Consider the following 15,452-nt stretch of genomic DNA (forward strand, 5'->3'; position numbering starts at 1 on the left):
CGTTCCATTGTTTACTCTGATTCAAATGTCCAATACGTTGATTTCCTTTCTGCTGACAGAATTGCTAAAAAGGGTTCATTCATTTATTTATTTATTTATTTATGTAATCTATCTATCTATCTATCTATCTACAAATGATTGCATAGAGGGGGACACGGTGGTTTAGTGGTTAGCACGTTCGCCTCACACCTCCAGGGTTGGGGGCTCGATCCCCGCCTCCGCCTTGTGTGTGTGTGGAGCTTACATGTTCTCCCCGTGCCTCGGGGGTTTACTCCGGTTTCCTCCCCCGGTCCAAAGACATGCATGGTAGGTTGATTGGCATCTCTGGGAAATTGTCTGTAGTGTGTGTGTGTGTGTGTGTGTGCCCTGTGATGGGTTGGCACTCCGTCCAGGGTGTATCCTGCCTCGATGCCTGATGACGCCTGAGATAGGCACAGGCTCCCCGTGACCTCTATAAGCGGTAGAAAATGAATGAATGATTGCAATGCCAATCGCATTGTTGAATGACGAATGCATCATCTTGTAACATGCTGTGATAGGAAAGTAGTCACCTTCATGGTGGTAAGAGTATCTCTCTGCTTTGTGTCAGGCTCCATCGTGCTACCCTTTCGTTGATTATTTTCCTTCAACAGCATGCTCCTACATGTTTTATTCCTTACATTCGTTAGTAACCTTGCTAAATGTGAGTAGCAATAATTTAAAGTTAAAATAGATAGGTTGAATTTCAGGCCTCGAGTTTATGATTTCTGACCCGGAATTATCTCGACTGTGAGCGATCGCAGAGCTTTGGGATTGGCTGCGGATCATCCCTACGATTCAGAGACCTCTAACAACCACGACATCTATAATAACAGCACAATTGTCTAGACATGTGAATGACACCAACATCAGTCTGTCATGGTTAGCTTTCATCTGTCTTTCCTCAGGCTGTACCTGCTGCTTCTCCCAGCCGGTTGTGGCTCAGGTCCAGATGCTGCAGGTGCTGGTTTTTGGTCAGCGCCGTAGCCAGGTGTTTAGCCGCTCGTTCGTCCAGATGGTTCCCAGAAAGGTTAAGGGAGATGAGGGAGGTGTTCTCGAGCAGCATGCTGGCCAGAGCCTTTATCCCCACCTCACCGAGCCTGTTCTCTGAAAGATCTATTCCTGTAAAGATGATCAGCAACAAATGCTTTTATTAGAGATGGAAAGTTCGGACAAGGTTTCAGACCTTTAATTATGATGCTTTCTTATAGAAATTGTGTAAACAAAAACAAATATAGTTAAATACTCATGTTCTGTGTTTGTAGTTAAAAAAAAGGTTAATTTCAGTAGGGGGGGGGCACGGTGGCTTAGTGGTTAGCACGTTTGCCTCACACCTCCAGGGTTGGGGGTTCGATTCCCACCTCCGCCTTGTGTGTGTGGAGTTTGCATGTTCTCTCCATGCCTCGGGGGTGAATGAGAGAGAGAGAGAGAGAGAGAGTGTGTGTGTGTGTGTGTGTGTGTGTGTGTGTGTGTGTGTGTGTGTGTGTGTGTGTGTGTGTGTGTGTGTGTGTGTGTGTGTGTGTGTGTGTGTGTGTGTGTGTGTGTGTGTGTGTGTGTGTGTGTGTGTGCACCCTGCGATGGGTTGGCACTCCGTCCAGGGTGTATCCTGCCTCGATGCCCGATGACGCCTGAGGTAGGCACACAGGCTCGCCGTGACCCGCGAAAATCGGATAAGTGGTAGAAAATGAGTGAGTGAGAATAATATAAAAACTGTGTATACAGCGTCTGTTGACGGATACGAGTACGGATATCAAGAACCCTTCGGAAATTCCTGTCTTCTACAGACATCTAATGTAGTCCGTTAAGCAGGAGCCGCTGTTTGTTTGGTTAGGTTTGCACAAGAAATGGAAATTTGTCACATTGATTTTTTTTTCCTCGATTCCCAAATCTTCATACGAGTTTGTCTCAGCTCTCACTGTAGATTTGTCATTGTCGATGCTTGTGTTCTGGTCCTGACTTTGCCCTTGTACCATCATCGGACTGTTACCTTATGTGTGCACCTTTACTGAGTTTAGTTCTTGATTACTTTGTTGTTACATAACCTCAGGAGTTTCTTTGTCTCATTCATTGTACTGTACGGATGTCCCCTGTTTCCTTGTTTCTAGTTATTTGACAATTCTGATCTGGAATTATCATTTTACGTTTCTTCTGAAATCTTCCTCTCCAAAATGGCCGCCTATGTAAAGTTACAGCATTCAGCAACAACCTGATGTTTTGTTTCTAGGTGACAGTAAGTGTGTGTGTGTGTGTGTGTGTGTGACATCAGTGAAGAACTGGATGCAGTTTGTAGAAGATATCTACTGAAATTCTTTCATTCATTTTCTACCGCTTATCCGGACTTCTCGGGTCACCGGGAGCCCGTGCCTACAGTATCTCAGGTGTCATCGGGCATCGAGGCAGGATACACCCTGGACGGAGTGCCAACCCATCGCAGGGCACACTCACACACTCTCATTCACTCACACACTCACACACTACAGACAATTTCCCAGAGATGCCAATCAATCTACCATGCATGTCTTTGGACTGGGGGAGGAAACCGGAGTACCCGGAGGAAACCCCCGAGGCACGGGGAGAACATGCAAACTCCACACACACAAGGCGGAGGTGGGAATCGAACCCCAAACCCTGGAGGTGTGAGGCGAACGTGCTAACCACTAAGCCACCGTGTCCCCCCTTTTTATATTATTACTGAAAAAAATAAAACCACCCAAAAAGTTAAGTTTCCACACATGTGCTTCTTAACATAAAAAAAGTTACTTCTCTTCAGTTTGAAAATCCTTATTAAAGTATCATTTTTGGAGATTTCATCACATCTCCTGACCTACTGAGCAGGTAATAAGAAGCAGCTGGACAAATGAAGGCTATTTCCATTTAGCTGCAAAAGATATTTCTTGGCTTTCAACAAATTTGTGCAAAGTCAGTAAGGTGTGTGTGTGTGTGTGTGTGTGTGGTGTAGACGAGCTTCGTCTTGTGCTTTGTGTGTATGAAAAACGACAACGTGAAAGACAGAACCGCACCTGTGATGTAAAGGTTCTCCTTCAGCATGTCAGCTATGGCGGCTCCACCTTCTCCCTCCATTCCATTATCTCGCAGATTCAGCTTCAGAATGGAGGTGTTGGTTACCAAGGGAACTGCCAGGGCTTTGCTACCCTACGGAGAGCACTTTATTATTTATCCTCTGCTTCAGTCGTATGAATTGCAGGGAGTCGTAATTCATATCTAACCTGCTTTATCGTTAGCCGTCTATTTCTATAAGGTTATGTGGAATTTCTGGAATTTCGTGTTTCACCTGAGGGCCGAGTCCGTGATGCATCATGGTCAGTTCTGGGCTGTGAATGTTCCTGAGGAAGTAGGAGACTGGAACCACGTTGAACATCTTACACATCTCTCGGTAAGGTGCCTCACCCGTGGGGTCATACCTCGCTGTCCCATCTGCAAAGTAGTCATGATTTCATTATGTCTGAAAGGAACAACACAACTGGATGATGTTGTTGTTGTTGATGATGATGATGATGAAGAACATTCATTCATTCATTTTCTACCGCTTATCCCGAACAACCCGGGTCACGGGGAGCCTGTGCCTATCTCAGGCATCATCGGGCATCGAGGCAGGATACACCCTGGACGGAGTGCCAACCCATCACAGGGCACACACACTCTCTCATTCACACACACTCACACACTACGGACAATTTTCCAGAGATGCCAATCAACCTACCATGCATGTCTTTGGACCGGGGGAGGAAACCGGAGTACCCAGAGGAAACCCCCGAGGCACGGGGAGAACATGCAAACTCCACACACACAAGGCGGAGGTGGGAATCGAACCCCCAACCCCTGGAGGTGTGAGGCGAATGTGCTAACCACTAAGCCACCGTGCCCCTCGGAATAACACATGACGACACAAAATAATAAAGCTCAGGGTGGTGTGATATGACACAATATGCAACAGAGTGCCGCTACCCACCAGACAACCCACTCAAACCCCAAACCCACCCCACTCTCGACTTCCCAATGAAATAACCGAGCGCTTTATGGCTAACTGGAAACTGTAGGGGCGCCATTTCTTTTTTTTTTAAGTACAGAAAAATTCTAAAATGTAAATATTTTCTTTTGTTTAATTCAAGTGGAATAAAGTTTTTACTAGTTTCTTTGGTCTGGTGTCTGGTCACTTTCGTTTTGTATTTAATATCTGATTTATATTCAAATCTAAAAGACCCTCAAAGCGACCCGCAACGAGTCTGAAGTTTACCGCCGTTTAGAGACGTTTAGAAACGGGATATTTGTCGTCGCCGGATCACATCTGACAGCGCACCGTTGTTCGTCATTAAGACGCCAAATTGTGATAAACGAGGAAATTCTCCCAAGGCGTTCATTAAGCCGTGCAGAGGCGCAGTGCATTCAAACAGCAGATGGTCATCTCTAATAAGCCGAATAAACAGCCAGCTAGAGCTAGAGAGAAGATATGCTACTGAGGGGGTTAAACCAGATTTATGTAGATGTAGGAGACCGTGTAGGTGAGAGAGAGAGAGAGAGAGAGAGAGAGAGAGAGAGAGAGAGAGAGAGAGAGAGAGAGAGAGAGAGATTCTGTCTGAAATCAAAAGTATGACTCATGACTGTTAGGCCGCTTTATTTCCCAGTGGAGCACCAACCACACACTCTCTGGCCCTTAGCTCTCTGACACCATCTATCATAACATAAATCGCCCACGCTCTCACTCTCACTCTTTCACTTTTAATAAGAACTCCTGCTACATAACCTTCAGGCTCCAGATCCGTGTCATAGTCTTCATCAGCGGTGAAACCCGCATCGGCTCCCTCCTGTCCGTCAACCGCTTCACTGCTCCGACCGCCTTCCTCCACCTCCTCCTCCTTCTCGTCATTTCCATCAACACCATCCTCATCTTCGGATCTCTGCTCTCTCCTGCTACAGCCGCTTGCTCGTATGACTGCCTGAGACACACACACACACACACACACACACACACACACACACACACACACACACACGTTTCTTTCAGTTCTATTCATTTTACTGATTTCTTCTCCGCATTATTTAGTTACGGTCTGCTTCACCTTTTTCACTCGATACAAAACCCCCTTACTCCCTCCGTCTCTTATCTCTTACTCCGACTTCATGGGATGAAACTTGATGAGATTTTATGCTCGTGTAGCTTTGGGTTGGATGATACGTGAGATCATATATTTTATAGAGCACTTATTCATTTGTAAGAGAGACGGAGCCTAGTTAGAGCCGAGCTTAGAGCCGTGGAGGTCACAAGCGTAGAGGTTTTTGACATGAAATGGAGTTCAGTGTTAATGCAAGTGAGATTTTAATTGTGATCAAAAACTCTGGAAAAACAACAAGCGTAAAATTTTGATAACTATGAGTGATTTCTAGGCTGTTACTGAAGCACAGGAAGTGCACAGGGAGAAGCACAGGAAGTGCACAGGAAGTGCACAGGAAGGGCACAGGAAGAAGCACAGGAAGTGCACAGGAAGGGCACAGGAAGGGCACAGGAAGAAGCACAGGAAGGGCACAGGAAGTGCACAGGAAGTGCACAGGAAGGGCACAGGAAGAAGCACAGGAAGTGCACAGGAAGGGCACAGGAAGGGCACAGGAAGAAGCACAGGAAGGGCACAGGAAGTGCACAGGAAGGGCACAGGAAGGGCACAGGAAGAAGCACAGGAAGGGCACAGGAAGAAGCACAGGAAGAAGCACAGGAAGAAGCACAGGAAGAAGCACAGGAAGTGCACAGGAAGAAGCACAGGAAGTGCACAGGAAGAAGCACAGGAAGAAGCACAGGAAGAAGCACAGGAAGGGCACAGGAAGGGCACAGGAAGTGCACAGGAAGTGCACAGGAAGGGCACAGGAAGAAGCACAGGAAGTGCACAGGGGCAGTGGTGGCTCAACTGGTTAAGGCTCTGGGTTGTTGAACGGAGGATTGGGGTTCAAGGTCTAGCACAGCCAAGCTGCCACTGTTGGGCCCTTGAGCAAGGCCCTCAACCCTCCCTGCTCCAGGGGCGCTGTATCATAGCTGCCCCTGCACTCTGACCCCAACCACCTCATAACACGTATATGTGGCGATAATAAAGGCTCCTATGCCCCCGTTAGCCTATGTGGTAGCCTAGTGGTTAAGGTGTTGGGCTACCAATAGGAAGGTTGTGAGTTTGATTTCTACGTTCACCAATATGCCACTGCTGGGCCCCTGAGCAAGGCCCTTAACCCTCAATTGCTCAGTTGTATAAAAATGTAAGTCGCTCTGGATAAGGAGTGTCTGCTAAATAATGTAAATGTAAATATATGTCCGCAATGTTGTTTAGCTCACTTTGGGACTCAGCGGCATCAAATTGGTTAAAATACCCTTGCTTAGAAAAGAAACTAACATGACCAGTAAAGTTGAGTTTCAGTGCTTAACATTAGTTTATAGTTAGGTTTAAGTTTTTAGCTCGTTTTTTTTAGCGCACCTTGACGTTAACCTTTTGCGACTAGCGCTACGGGCTCGGAAAAATTTGGCGACGTGTTTTAATATCCTGTTTTTTTCGTCACTTCACTACTAATAACGAAAAAAAATATATTAACATCTAACGTTGTTAAATATCTCAATACAATGGCGCTTGTCAAACAGTAGGATTTATCGGTCGCTGGGCGAACACTCAGGTCTCGAAGCAGACAACACCTTAATATGCTCTGAACTCTATCTCACCAGCCACTGGATAAAATATATGTTGTGATATTGTGCAGTATTTCTGCGTAATTCTTTCTTTTTGTCTAGTGCTTTGTTATAGACATTGCACCGAAGCGGTTGTTTACAGATTCTGTACATTTAGACATATTTTGAAAAACATTCCTATTTTGGATTTATATCCTTAATGAACGAGCCAGAGGAGACCTCGTCTCGACCTCGTCTCAGCTTCAGACGTCACTCCTGCGGACCGGTGGCCGGACATCCGGCGCACTTCGGGAGTTTCGAAGCCGTCATACGATCAGTTTGATTCTAAAGAATTTCCGTGAGACGTGTGTATGGCGTTTTTAACTCTAGTTCCCTCGTAGAAGAAAGTAGCTGTGAAAATGTGTGCTAAGGAAGATCGTCTGAAAGCTGGATTTTCTAAACGATGAGAAATTCTCAGACTTTTCAACTTACAAAACTTTCTTAAATGAACTATCTACGGTTGCAAACCGTTTGGTTTTTATAGGGACCGTAAAACAGAACGTTTTTGATCAGTCAGATGTCCCGTCGAGCGGTCCTTGGATAATAAAAGCTGCTACGGTGTCTGATCAGTCTGAAGGTCTTGCTACGTGAGCTTAGAGGCATCCTGGGATTTGCCTTGACAAACCTCCTCACTACGACTGCTCCTGCCACTACCTTTGACTTTAGATGCTGCACTCACCTGGGTGTCCACGCTGCCTCGGCTGTAGATGTTTCGAGGTCGGCTCGGCGGCCTGCTCCTGATCCCTCCTATCGTCTCCTCCTCATGACCTTCATCACCGTCATCCTCACACACTGAGGACAACGGCATCTCTCTAGCCACCTTTTTACCCACCATCCTTAAGTTCTCACTAGATTAAATCATACTGCATATATCAGATCATACACATACAGTAATGTTGGTGTAAAGCTTTCACACGATTGTCGTACCTGCGAACAATAAAGATTTGCTACCAACCTGGTGTATATTTCAGGACTGCTGTGTAAATAAATCAGTGCAGTGCGACCACAGTGACACACACACACACACACACACACACACACACACACACACACACACACACACACACACACACAGAGACTAACTGCACAGCTTCAGCTCTGAACTTTACACCACATGCTCCAATCAGCAGGGATTCTGAGCAGATGGGGGCGGGGCTTGTGTCAAGCCGGGTTTGCTTTGTTGACAGGTCGTCATGGCGCCGATCCTCCACTCACTCGCGTCTCACTTCCTTATGTTCGTGACTGAGAACAATTGAAGTGTAACTCGTGCTTTGATTTTACGAACCGACCGAACAGAACTGAAACAATAAGAACTATTTCATTAGATATTTTAAGTTCTTTATCATAATTCAACATTTTCCACTCAAACAATAGGAGAAATAGTTTTCGTTTCCTTCGATGGACGACATAATTAGTCCTAATCAAACGATCGACATTAACTCCCTGAAAAAGAATCGCAAACAAATTGTCATTCTAAGGACAAGTCCTAATCAACATCCCGCTGAGTCACTCGGATGCGACATTTTCAAGCACCTGCGTTCGAAAAGATCAGTGAAAGGTGTGATATAAGAAAACAATACATAATAACATGGTGTTAATTAGTTTCCTTTAACATCATATCGGGGGGGGGGGGCACGGTGGCTTAGTGGTTAGCACGTTCGCCTCACACCTCCGTGGTAGGGGGTTTGATTCCCACCTCCGCCTTGTGTGTGTGGAGTTTGCATGTTCTCCCTGTGCCTCGGGGGTTTCCTCCGTGTACTCCGGTTTTCTCCCCCGGTCCAAAGACATGCATGGTAGGTTGATTGGCATCTCTGGAAAAATTGTCCGTAGTGTGTGAGTGTGTGTGTGAATGAGAGTGTGTGTGTGCCCTGTGATGGGTTGGCACTCCGTCCAGGGTGTATCCTGCCTCGATGCCCGATGACGCCTGAGATAGGCACAGGCTCCCCGTGACCCGAGAAGTTCGGATAAGCGGTAGAAAATGAGTGAGTGAGTGAGTGAGTGAGTAACAAACATCATATCATCGAGTGTTTTTTCCCTCATCATAGCCATTTTTTTTTACCATCGATGCTCTTTCTTTCTTGGTCTTTCTCTGTCGTATCATGTCACCGATGAAGCACTGAGCACGAACTCCTCTGTAACCGATGATTAAGTGCAGAAAACCCGTTACAAACCACTGACACTGGAGTCTCCTTCCGGATAACATCAGCGCCAAACTCACTGTAGAGATCGGCCACAGAGAGTCCGTGCATAATTATCTTTTTTTATTTCTTTCTTATTTTCTCGTTATCACAACTTTATTTTCTCGTGATCTCCACATAACAAGCTGTTTTACTGTTTGATTTAATCTCCTTTTTCATCGTTCTGTAGCAACCCGGTCTCACGGCATTTCGTGGCATAGTCACGAAAATTTATTTGCCTGCATACAAAAAAAATGTTATGTCCCTAGCTGAATAAATTATTATCTTGCGTAATTAAATTGATCTAGCTTGTGCATAGTGCCGGTTTTCTATCGCCTAGCAACAGTTTTTTTTTTTATGACTGGCATTTCCATGAATTCTTACTGATGCCTGCAGTATATATTTTGTCATAGAGTTAGAAACAGATCTTTTCACTTGAGATTAGCACAGCTACCTCTGAAACCAGCGTGTTCGGCGTAACTATAGAAACATTGATAAGTACCCGGAGGAAATGCCCGAGGCACGGGGGGGAGAACATGCAAACTCCACACACACAAGGCGGAGGCGGGAATCGAACCCCCGACCCTGTAGGTGTGACGCGAACGTGCTAACCACTAAGCCACCGTGCCCCCCACAGCAGAATTAGTTTCTGTTCATTCCAACAGACTCGTTGGAAACCTCTGCACTATTTAATGAGTTCAATGTGCCACCGTAGTTCTACTGTAGATCTCTTCATCATCATCATCAGCAGCAGAAGCAACGTCCAGGTGAGATTTCACACTGGAGCTGGTTTACGTGAACGGATCTCGCTTCACTCTACATAACTCAATCCACTCATCAGAAACCTTTTTTTAAATGTTTAGCATAAGCCACAAAATCACGTTTTGGTGCAAATCCCAATATTTTCAGATAAACTAAATATAAGATCGTTTTTCTTAAATCTGACTGAACACACACACACGGTACAGTCGGACCCGTCAGATCCTTTTGACCAATCAGAGTAGAGACGTTAAAGCAATAAAAGAAAAAACACACAGCACTACGACTCGTGACATAGAAATGTTACTTTATTATTAAGTAGATGCAAAGTATTCTGAAATATGCAAGAAAGAAAATGCGTTAAAATGGCAAACGCTTCAAGGTTCATGTGTTGCACGGTTTGCAGGTTCACAGCAATCGCTGGAGTTCTTTTTTTTTCCCTTTGAGTAGCAGCCAGAAGAAAAAAAAAGAAAAGAAAACAAAACAAAAAAAAACAAATAGTCCCTCAAGCTTTTATTCTTTGTCACGATAGTTGACTAGACACAGTGCTGAATAAGAGGAACAGGACACAGTGGGGTCATGCATTTGCTTCCGATTCTCCAAAAGCAAAATAAAAAAAAAATAAAAAAAATCAAGACTAGACATCAGAGATTTTTCCCTTCGACTTATTTCTAAACGAGGAACGTGTGAACGATCCGAACCCGGAAAACAGGACCGTTAATCAAAATACATTCTTAAAAAAGTCTCATACGGGTCAAATATATTGACATAGCCTCAAAACATTATATATATATTTATTTATTTATATAACTAGTGTATATGCACTTTTTATATCACAGAATGGATGGAAACGGCAAAACAGCAATGACCAACAGAGATGCGCTTAATGAAAGAAAATAAAGCTTGACATCTGGGTCAAATTCGATCGGATTCGAGTTTTTATTTGTGAAGAAACAAAATAAAGCAGGCCAAAGACAAAAGCCGACCCAAAAAAAAAAAATCACAATAATTGAAGCCATTTTTTAAGATACAAGATGTTTTTGCTCTGCTTCCCTTTGCTTGTGTCTGTTCATTCATTCATTCATTCATGTTCTACCGCTTATCCAAACTTCTCGGGTCACGGGGAATACTATCTCAGGCATCATCGGGCATCAAGGCAGGATACACCCAGGACGGAGTGCCAACCCATCGCAGGGCACACACACACTCTCTCATTCACTCACACACTCACACACTACGGACAATTTTCCAGAGATGCCAATCAACCTACCATGCATGTCTTTGGACCGGGGGAGGAAACCGGAGTACCCGGAGGAAACCTCAGAGGCACGGGGAGAACATGCAAACTCCACACACACAAGGCGGAGGCGGGAATCGACCCCCAACCCTGGAGGTGTGAGGCAAACGTGCTAACCACTAAGCCACCGTACCCCCCCACTTTGCTTGTGTATCACATAAAAAAGAAAAAAAACATTTATTTTAATGTTTAAAAGTGTGAGGGGGGGGGACATACACACACATCTCTAATATTTTGTAATTTTAAGTAAAAAAATTAATATCAGAACTAAGGAGAAAATGTTCTTGTTGTAATTGACATGCAGGGTTTTTTCTGCATCGACGAGGCAACACACCCAACAACAAATGAGAAAATGACGTCCGAATAAAACACCAAACGAACGTTAAGATATCATTAAAGGACAGATTTTTTTTTTTTTTTTTGGACTTTAGAGAAATGATAAATGTCGCAGTTATCGAACAAGCCATTATTGAGGCTGTGGCTGTGTGATGGTCTGGTTGTGTGACATTAACTGAATTTCCCTCAGGGATGAAAGAAGAAGAAGAAGAAAAAAAAAAAGATGTCCAGAACTTTATTATGTCATAAGAGTGCAGAGAAAAGCCTTCAATATGTCTCAGAGCCCTTAGAGGAATACTAGAGTTATGTGATTATTATAATTTCTCAATGGATTCCGGAGCGCTTTCTTTCTCTCTCTCTCTTTTTTTTTTTATACCGAAACACTACACAAACATTTATGAGATCTCATTCCAGCATCGTCCAACATCAAGACCGCTTTTGTGATTTCTTTTGTGCTAAATTTACAAAACGTCTAAATCAAGTGACCCAAGATGTGTTATAAAGCTTCCTGACACGATATATACCGTACGTTCCGTCGACGAACGACTTCGTAGCTCGGTCCAATATATATAACGACAATATCATATAACGACGATGAAAAAAAAAATCCACGTAAATAATCATACACTAAATGTTTAAAGTAATCGTACAAATTTTACCTTATGCGAGGGCCAGAAGAAACGTACTTGTACCGCATTGTGTAGTATAATTCAATTCTCTTCAATTTTATAGCTTCAGTGCTTTTAGTTGACGCAAAGCCGAACTCTAGAGGTCCGGGACGTCGATTATAAATGTTAAATAGGAGTGTATCTCTAATAAGCACGTTCGATTCGTATTCACTTTCTTTTCTGTGCTAATTAATACATTAGCTTACAAGCATGTGATTATGGTGGTTGTTATTTATTCAGATCCATGTAAGTCCATGTAAATGAGTTGTTACTATAGCAACAATAACACAGAACGGTGCATTAATTAGAAATCTGGTAGATCTGATGGTGAGAATGAATCCAAACGAAATCGATGCCTTCTGAACGATAGTCGAGAGGTCGGCTGTGTGTAAACGTACGGTAAAATAATCCACAGCACGAGCTTTATTTCATCGATGTAAATGAAAAGTTTTAATGTTAGCATTTTTAGCGTCTATTGTTAAAAGCGCTATACGAATTAAATTGGATTATTTTTGCGAAAATCCGTCACTTGACAAAAGCGGACTCGATGTCAAATTCTGGCTGTCGGGACGCTTTATAGACGCATACGTAATTACGTCTATAGATAAATAAACAAACTATGACTTCATTTTCTTTTAGCTCTTTTAGCTCTTTTCTCAAAATGACGTGCAAATGTATCGCAAAAGCGTTTTTTTGTTTTTTCTTTAATCCAATGCCTTTAATCGAACCACAATATGGTGTCTACTGTATATGATTTTTTTCCCTTTAAAAAACAGTTCTGTTGCAGTCCAGATTGCTTAAATGCACTCACTTGTGATGATTTAGTACCCGGTGCTGAAGCTGCCACTATTTCATCAGAAAACACAGCATGCATTGAAATCGTAACCCACTGAAAAAAGAAAAAAAAAAAAAACCTCTCCATCGGTGGCGGCGTTTGTAGTTTCTGATCCAGACACGGTATGATGTGCGGGGTGATGTACACGGTTTGTAGACTAAACTCAAAGCTAAACTGTTTAAACACCAACACGTACTGTAACAGCTATTTTGATTCGTGATATAGCAGGACTTGACATCGTGGGTCTTGGTCATGCATCCACAATAGGCAGTTAGTATTCAGGTGCCTGATGTGCACAGCATATTCATAAGGAAAGAAAGGGAAAAAAAAAATAAAAAATTACATATGCATACATGAGATAAAAAGTGCATTCCGGAAAGATTTCTAGCAAAGAAAGAAAGAAAGAAAAAAACAAACAAACAAACAAGAAATTCATATTATAAATGTTGATTCCAACCACACAGATGCAGTAAAAACTACCAGAGTGAAAGCGTCATAACTGGAGAATAAAAGAAACTTGGCACAGTTTTCTTAAGTTGTAGCAGTTGCTTCTTTTTTTTTTCCTGGCCTGGGGGACGGTTTCATTGTCGCTCCTGAAATCCGGAAATCCGGTAACAAAACGAGGTTTTATGAACAAAACACCCTGCAATAAACAGACAAAAGAAAAGACAGACAATTAAAACGAGGTTCTTGTGCTGACACGAGGACTTTCAAGTGACTTGTCTCTCAGAAAACACGGTGGTACGTGCTGATAGTGAGCGCGGCTCTCACAAAGAGTGCCGGGTGAACGGGCTCTTATCGGCGCCAGCACAAGCGAGAGAGCTGCCGTAAAGAAGCCACTCGCTCGGCACTAATCCTGTTACGGCACCGTTCTACTCCACAGCGCTGTTCCTCATCACTGTTTCTATAGTTACGGCGAACACGCTGGTTTCAGAGGTAGCTGTGCTAATGTCAAGAGCACGGAGCACTCCTCCTGAAAACATCACCCACCTACCCACCTACCCCCCAACCCACCACCATTAAAAAAAAAAAAAGGAAAGATCTTTTTCTAACTCCATGACAAAATATATACTGCAGGCATCAGTAAGAATCCATGGAAATGCTAGTCATAAAAATAAATAAATAAATAACTGTTGCTAGGCAATAGGAAAACTGGCACTATGCACAAGCTAGATTAATTTAATTATGCAAGATAATAATTTTTTCAGCTAGGGACATAAGTTTTTTTTCTATATATATAGGTGAAATTACACTGTAATGACGATTACAACAAGTGTAATATTTCAGCTTCTGCCTTTTCTTCTAGAAGATTTAAATTGCAGTAGCTTTGTTGTAATGTGCTGTAATCTGCTAGCATGCTTTCTACAGTAAGGTACAATAGAACATTTTGGGAAGTGAGTGCAGCATCTTTTAGCATCATGCTCGGTATTTTTTTTTTGTTCTAATTTTTACCAGACTAAAGAAAGAGACACACTTACTCATCTGAGTCTTTCTTGCTCTCTTCGATGTACGCGATAGACTCTGACCTCAGCCGGTTCGTCACCTCGTAAGTACGCAGAGTAACTCCGAATATATCTTCATGGTAACGATTTTCATCCTGCATAAAGTGTGCAGAAAGAAAACAAATGTCAGATAAAAAACCCTAGGGTTTACATTTTCCTTACACAACATAAAATACTTACAAAATGTACTTGCTACTTGCTTGTTAGAGAGAGAGAGAGAGAGATAGAGAGAGAGAGAGAGAGAGAGAGAATAAAACCACGAGACAAACAAGTGTGTAACTACAAATTCTTGTATGATTAATATATAAAAGTTCTCAACTACACTCATCTCATGCATAAACAACTAATGATTCATCATGTGATTTAAACTGTTTCAATGAAGCATTATGAGATGTGCTACTTCTGTGCTGTTTTATTTTAATCAAACATATATTCTTTGGGACACAAAAGTCCCACCTCCTTCAGTGGGACTGACCAACACAGAGGCCACACCTCCTTCAGTGGGACTGACCAACACAGAGGCCACACCTCCTTCAGTGGGACTGACCAATACAGAGGCCACACCCCCTTCAGTGGGACTGACCAACACAGAGGCTGCACCTCCTTCAGTGGGACTGACCAACACAGAGGCCACACCTCCTTCAGTGGGACTGACCAATACAGAGGCCACACCCCCTTCAGTGGGACTGACCAACACAGAGGCCACACCTCCTTCAGTGGGACTGACCAACACAGAGGCCACACCTCCTTCAGTGGGACTGACCAACACAGAGGCCACACCTCCTTCAGTGGGACTGACCAATACAGAGGCCACACCCCCTTCAGTGGGACTGACCAACACAGAGGCCACACCTCCTTCAGTGGGACTGACCAACACAGAGGCCACACCTCCTTCAGTGGGACTGACCAACACAGAGGCCACACCTCCTTCAGTGGGACTGACCAATACAGAGGCCACACCCCCTTCAGTGGGACTGACCAACACAGAGGCCGCACCTCCTTCAGTGGGACTGACCAACACAGAGGCCACACCTCCTTCAGTGGGACTGACCAATACAGAGGCCACACCCCCTTCAGTGGGACTGACCAACACAGAGGCCACACCTCCTTCAGTGGGACTGACCAACACAGAGGCCACACCTCCT

The 15,452-nt window shown here is 43.8% G+C and overlaps 2 protein-coding genes across 3 annotated transcripts in view; both read right to left on the bottom strand.

Moving 5' to 3' along the window:
• lrrc74b (leucine rich repeat containing 74B) overlaps positions 1-8,025 on the bottom strand; it is an 18,860-nt gene extending 10,835 nt beyond the window's left edge. The window contains exons 1-6 of the mRNA XM_027162934.2: positions 7,689-8,025; positions 7,413-7,581; positions 4,781-4,973; positions 3,311-3,453; positions 3,039-3,171; positions 934-1,140 (exon numbers count right to left, since the gene is read on the bottom strand). Of these exons, the coding sequence (XP_027018735.2) occupies positions 934-1,140; positions 3,039-3,171; positions 3,311-3,453; positions 4,781-4,973; positions 7,413-7,568 (832 nt within the window). The 5' untranslated portion in view covers positions 7,569-7,581; positions 7,689-8,025. The remainder of the gene's footprint in view (positions 1-933; positions 1,141-3,038; positions 3,172-3,310; positions 3,454-4,780; positions 4,974-7,412; positions 7,582-7,688) is intronic.
• A 3,136-nt stretch (positions 8,026-11,161) lies between these two features.
• The window catches only part of nos1 (nitric oxide synthase 1 (neuronal)), a 72,274-nt gene continuing 67,983 nt past the window's right edge, over positions 11,162-15,452 (bottom strand). For both annotated transcript variants that reach the window (XM_027162973.2, XM_047819039.1), the window contains exons 28-29: positions 14,284-14,402; positions 11,162-13,448 (exon numbers count right to left, since the gene is read on the bottom strand). In XM_027162973.2, the coding sequence (XP_027018774.1) occupies positions 13,433-13,448; positions 14,284-14,402 (135 nt within the window). In that variant the 3' untranslated portion in view covers positions 11,162-13,432. The remainder of the gene's footprint in view (positions 13,449-14,283; positions 14,403-15,452) is intronic.

This window comes from Tachysurus fulvidraco, chromosome 9 (genome assembly GCF_022655615.1).
Source record: "Tachysurus fulvidraco isolate hzauxx_2018 chromosome 9, HZAU_PFXX_2.0, whole genome shotgun sequence".
Taxonomy (NCBI): domain Eukaryota; kingdom Metazoa; phylum Chordata; class Actinopteri; order Siluriformes; family Bagridae; genus Tachysurus; species Tachysurus fulvidraco.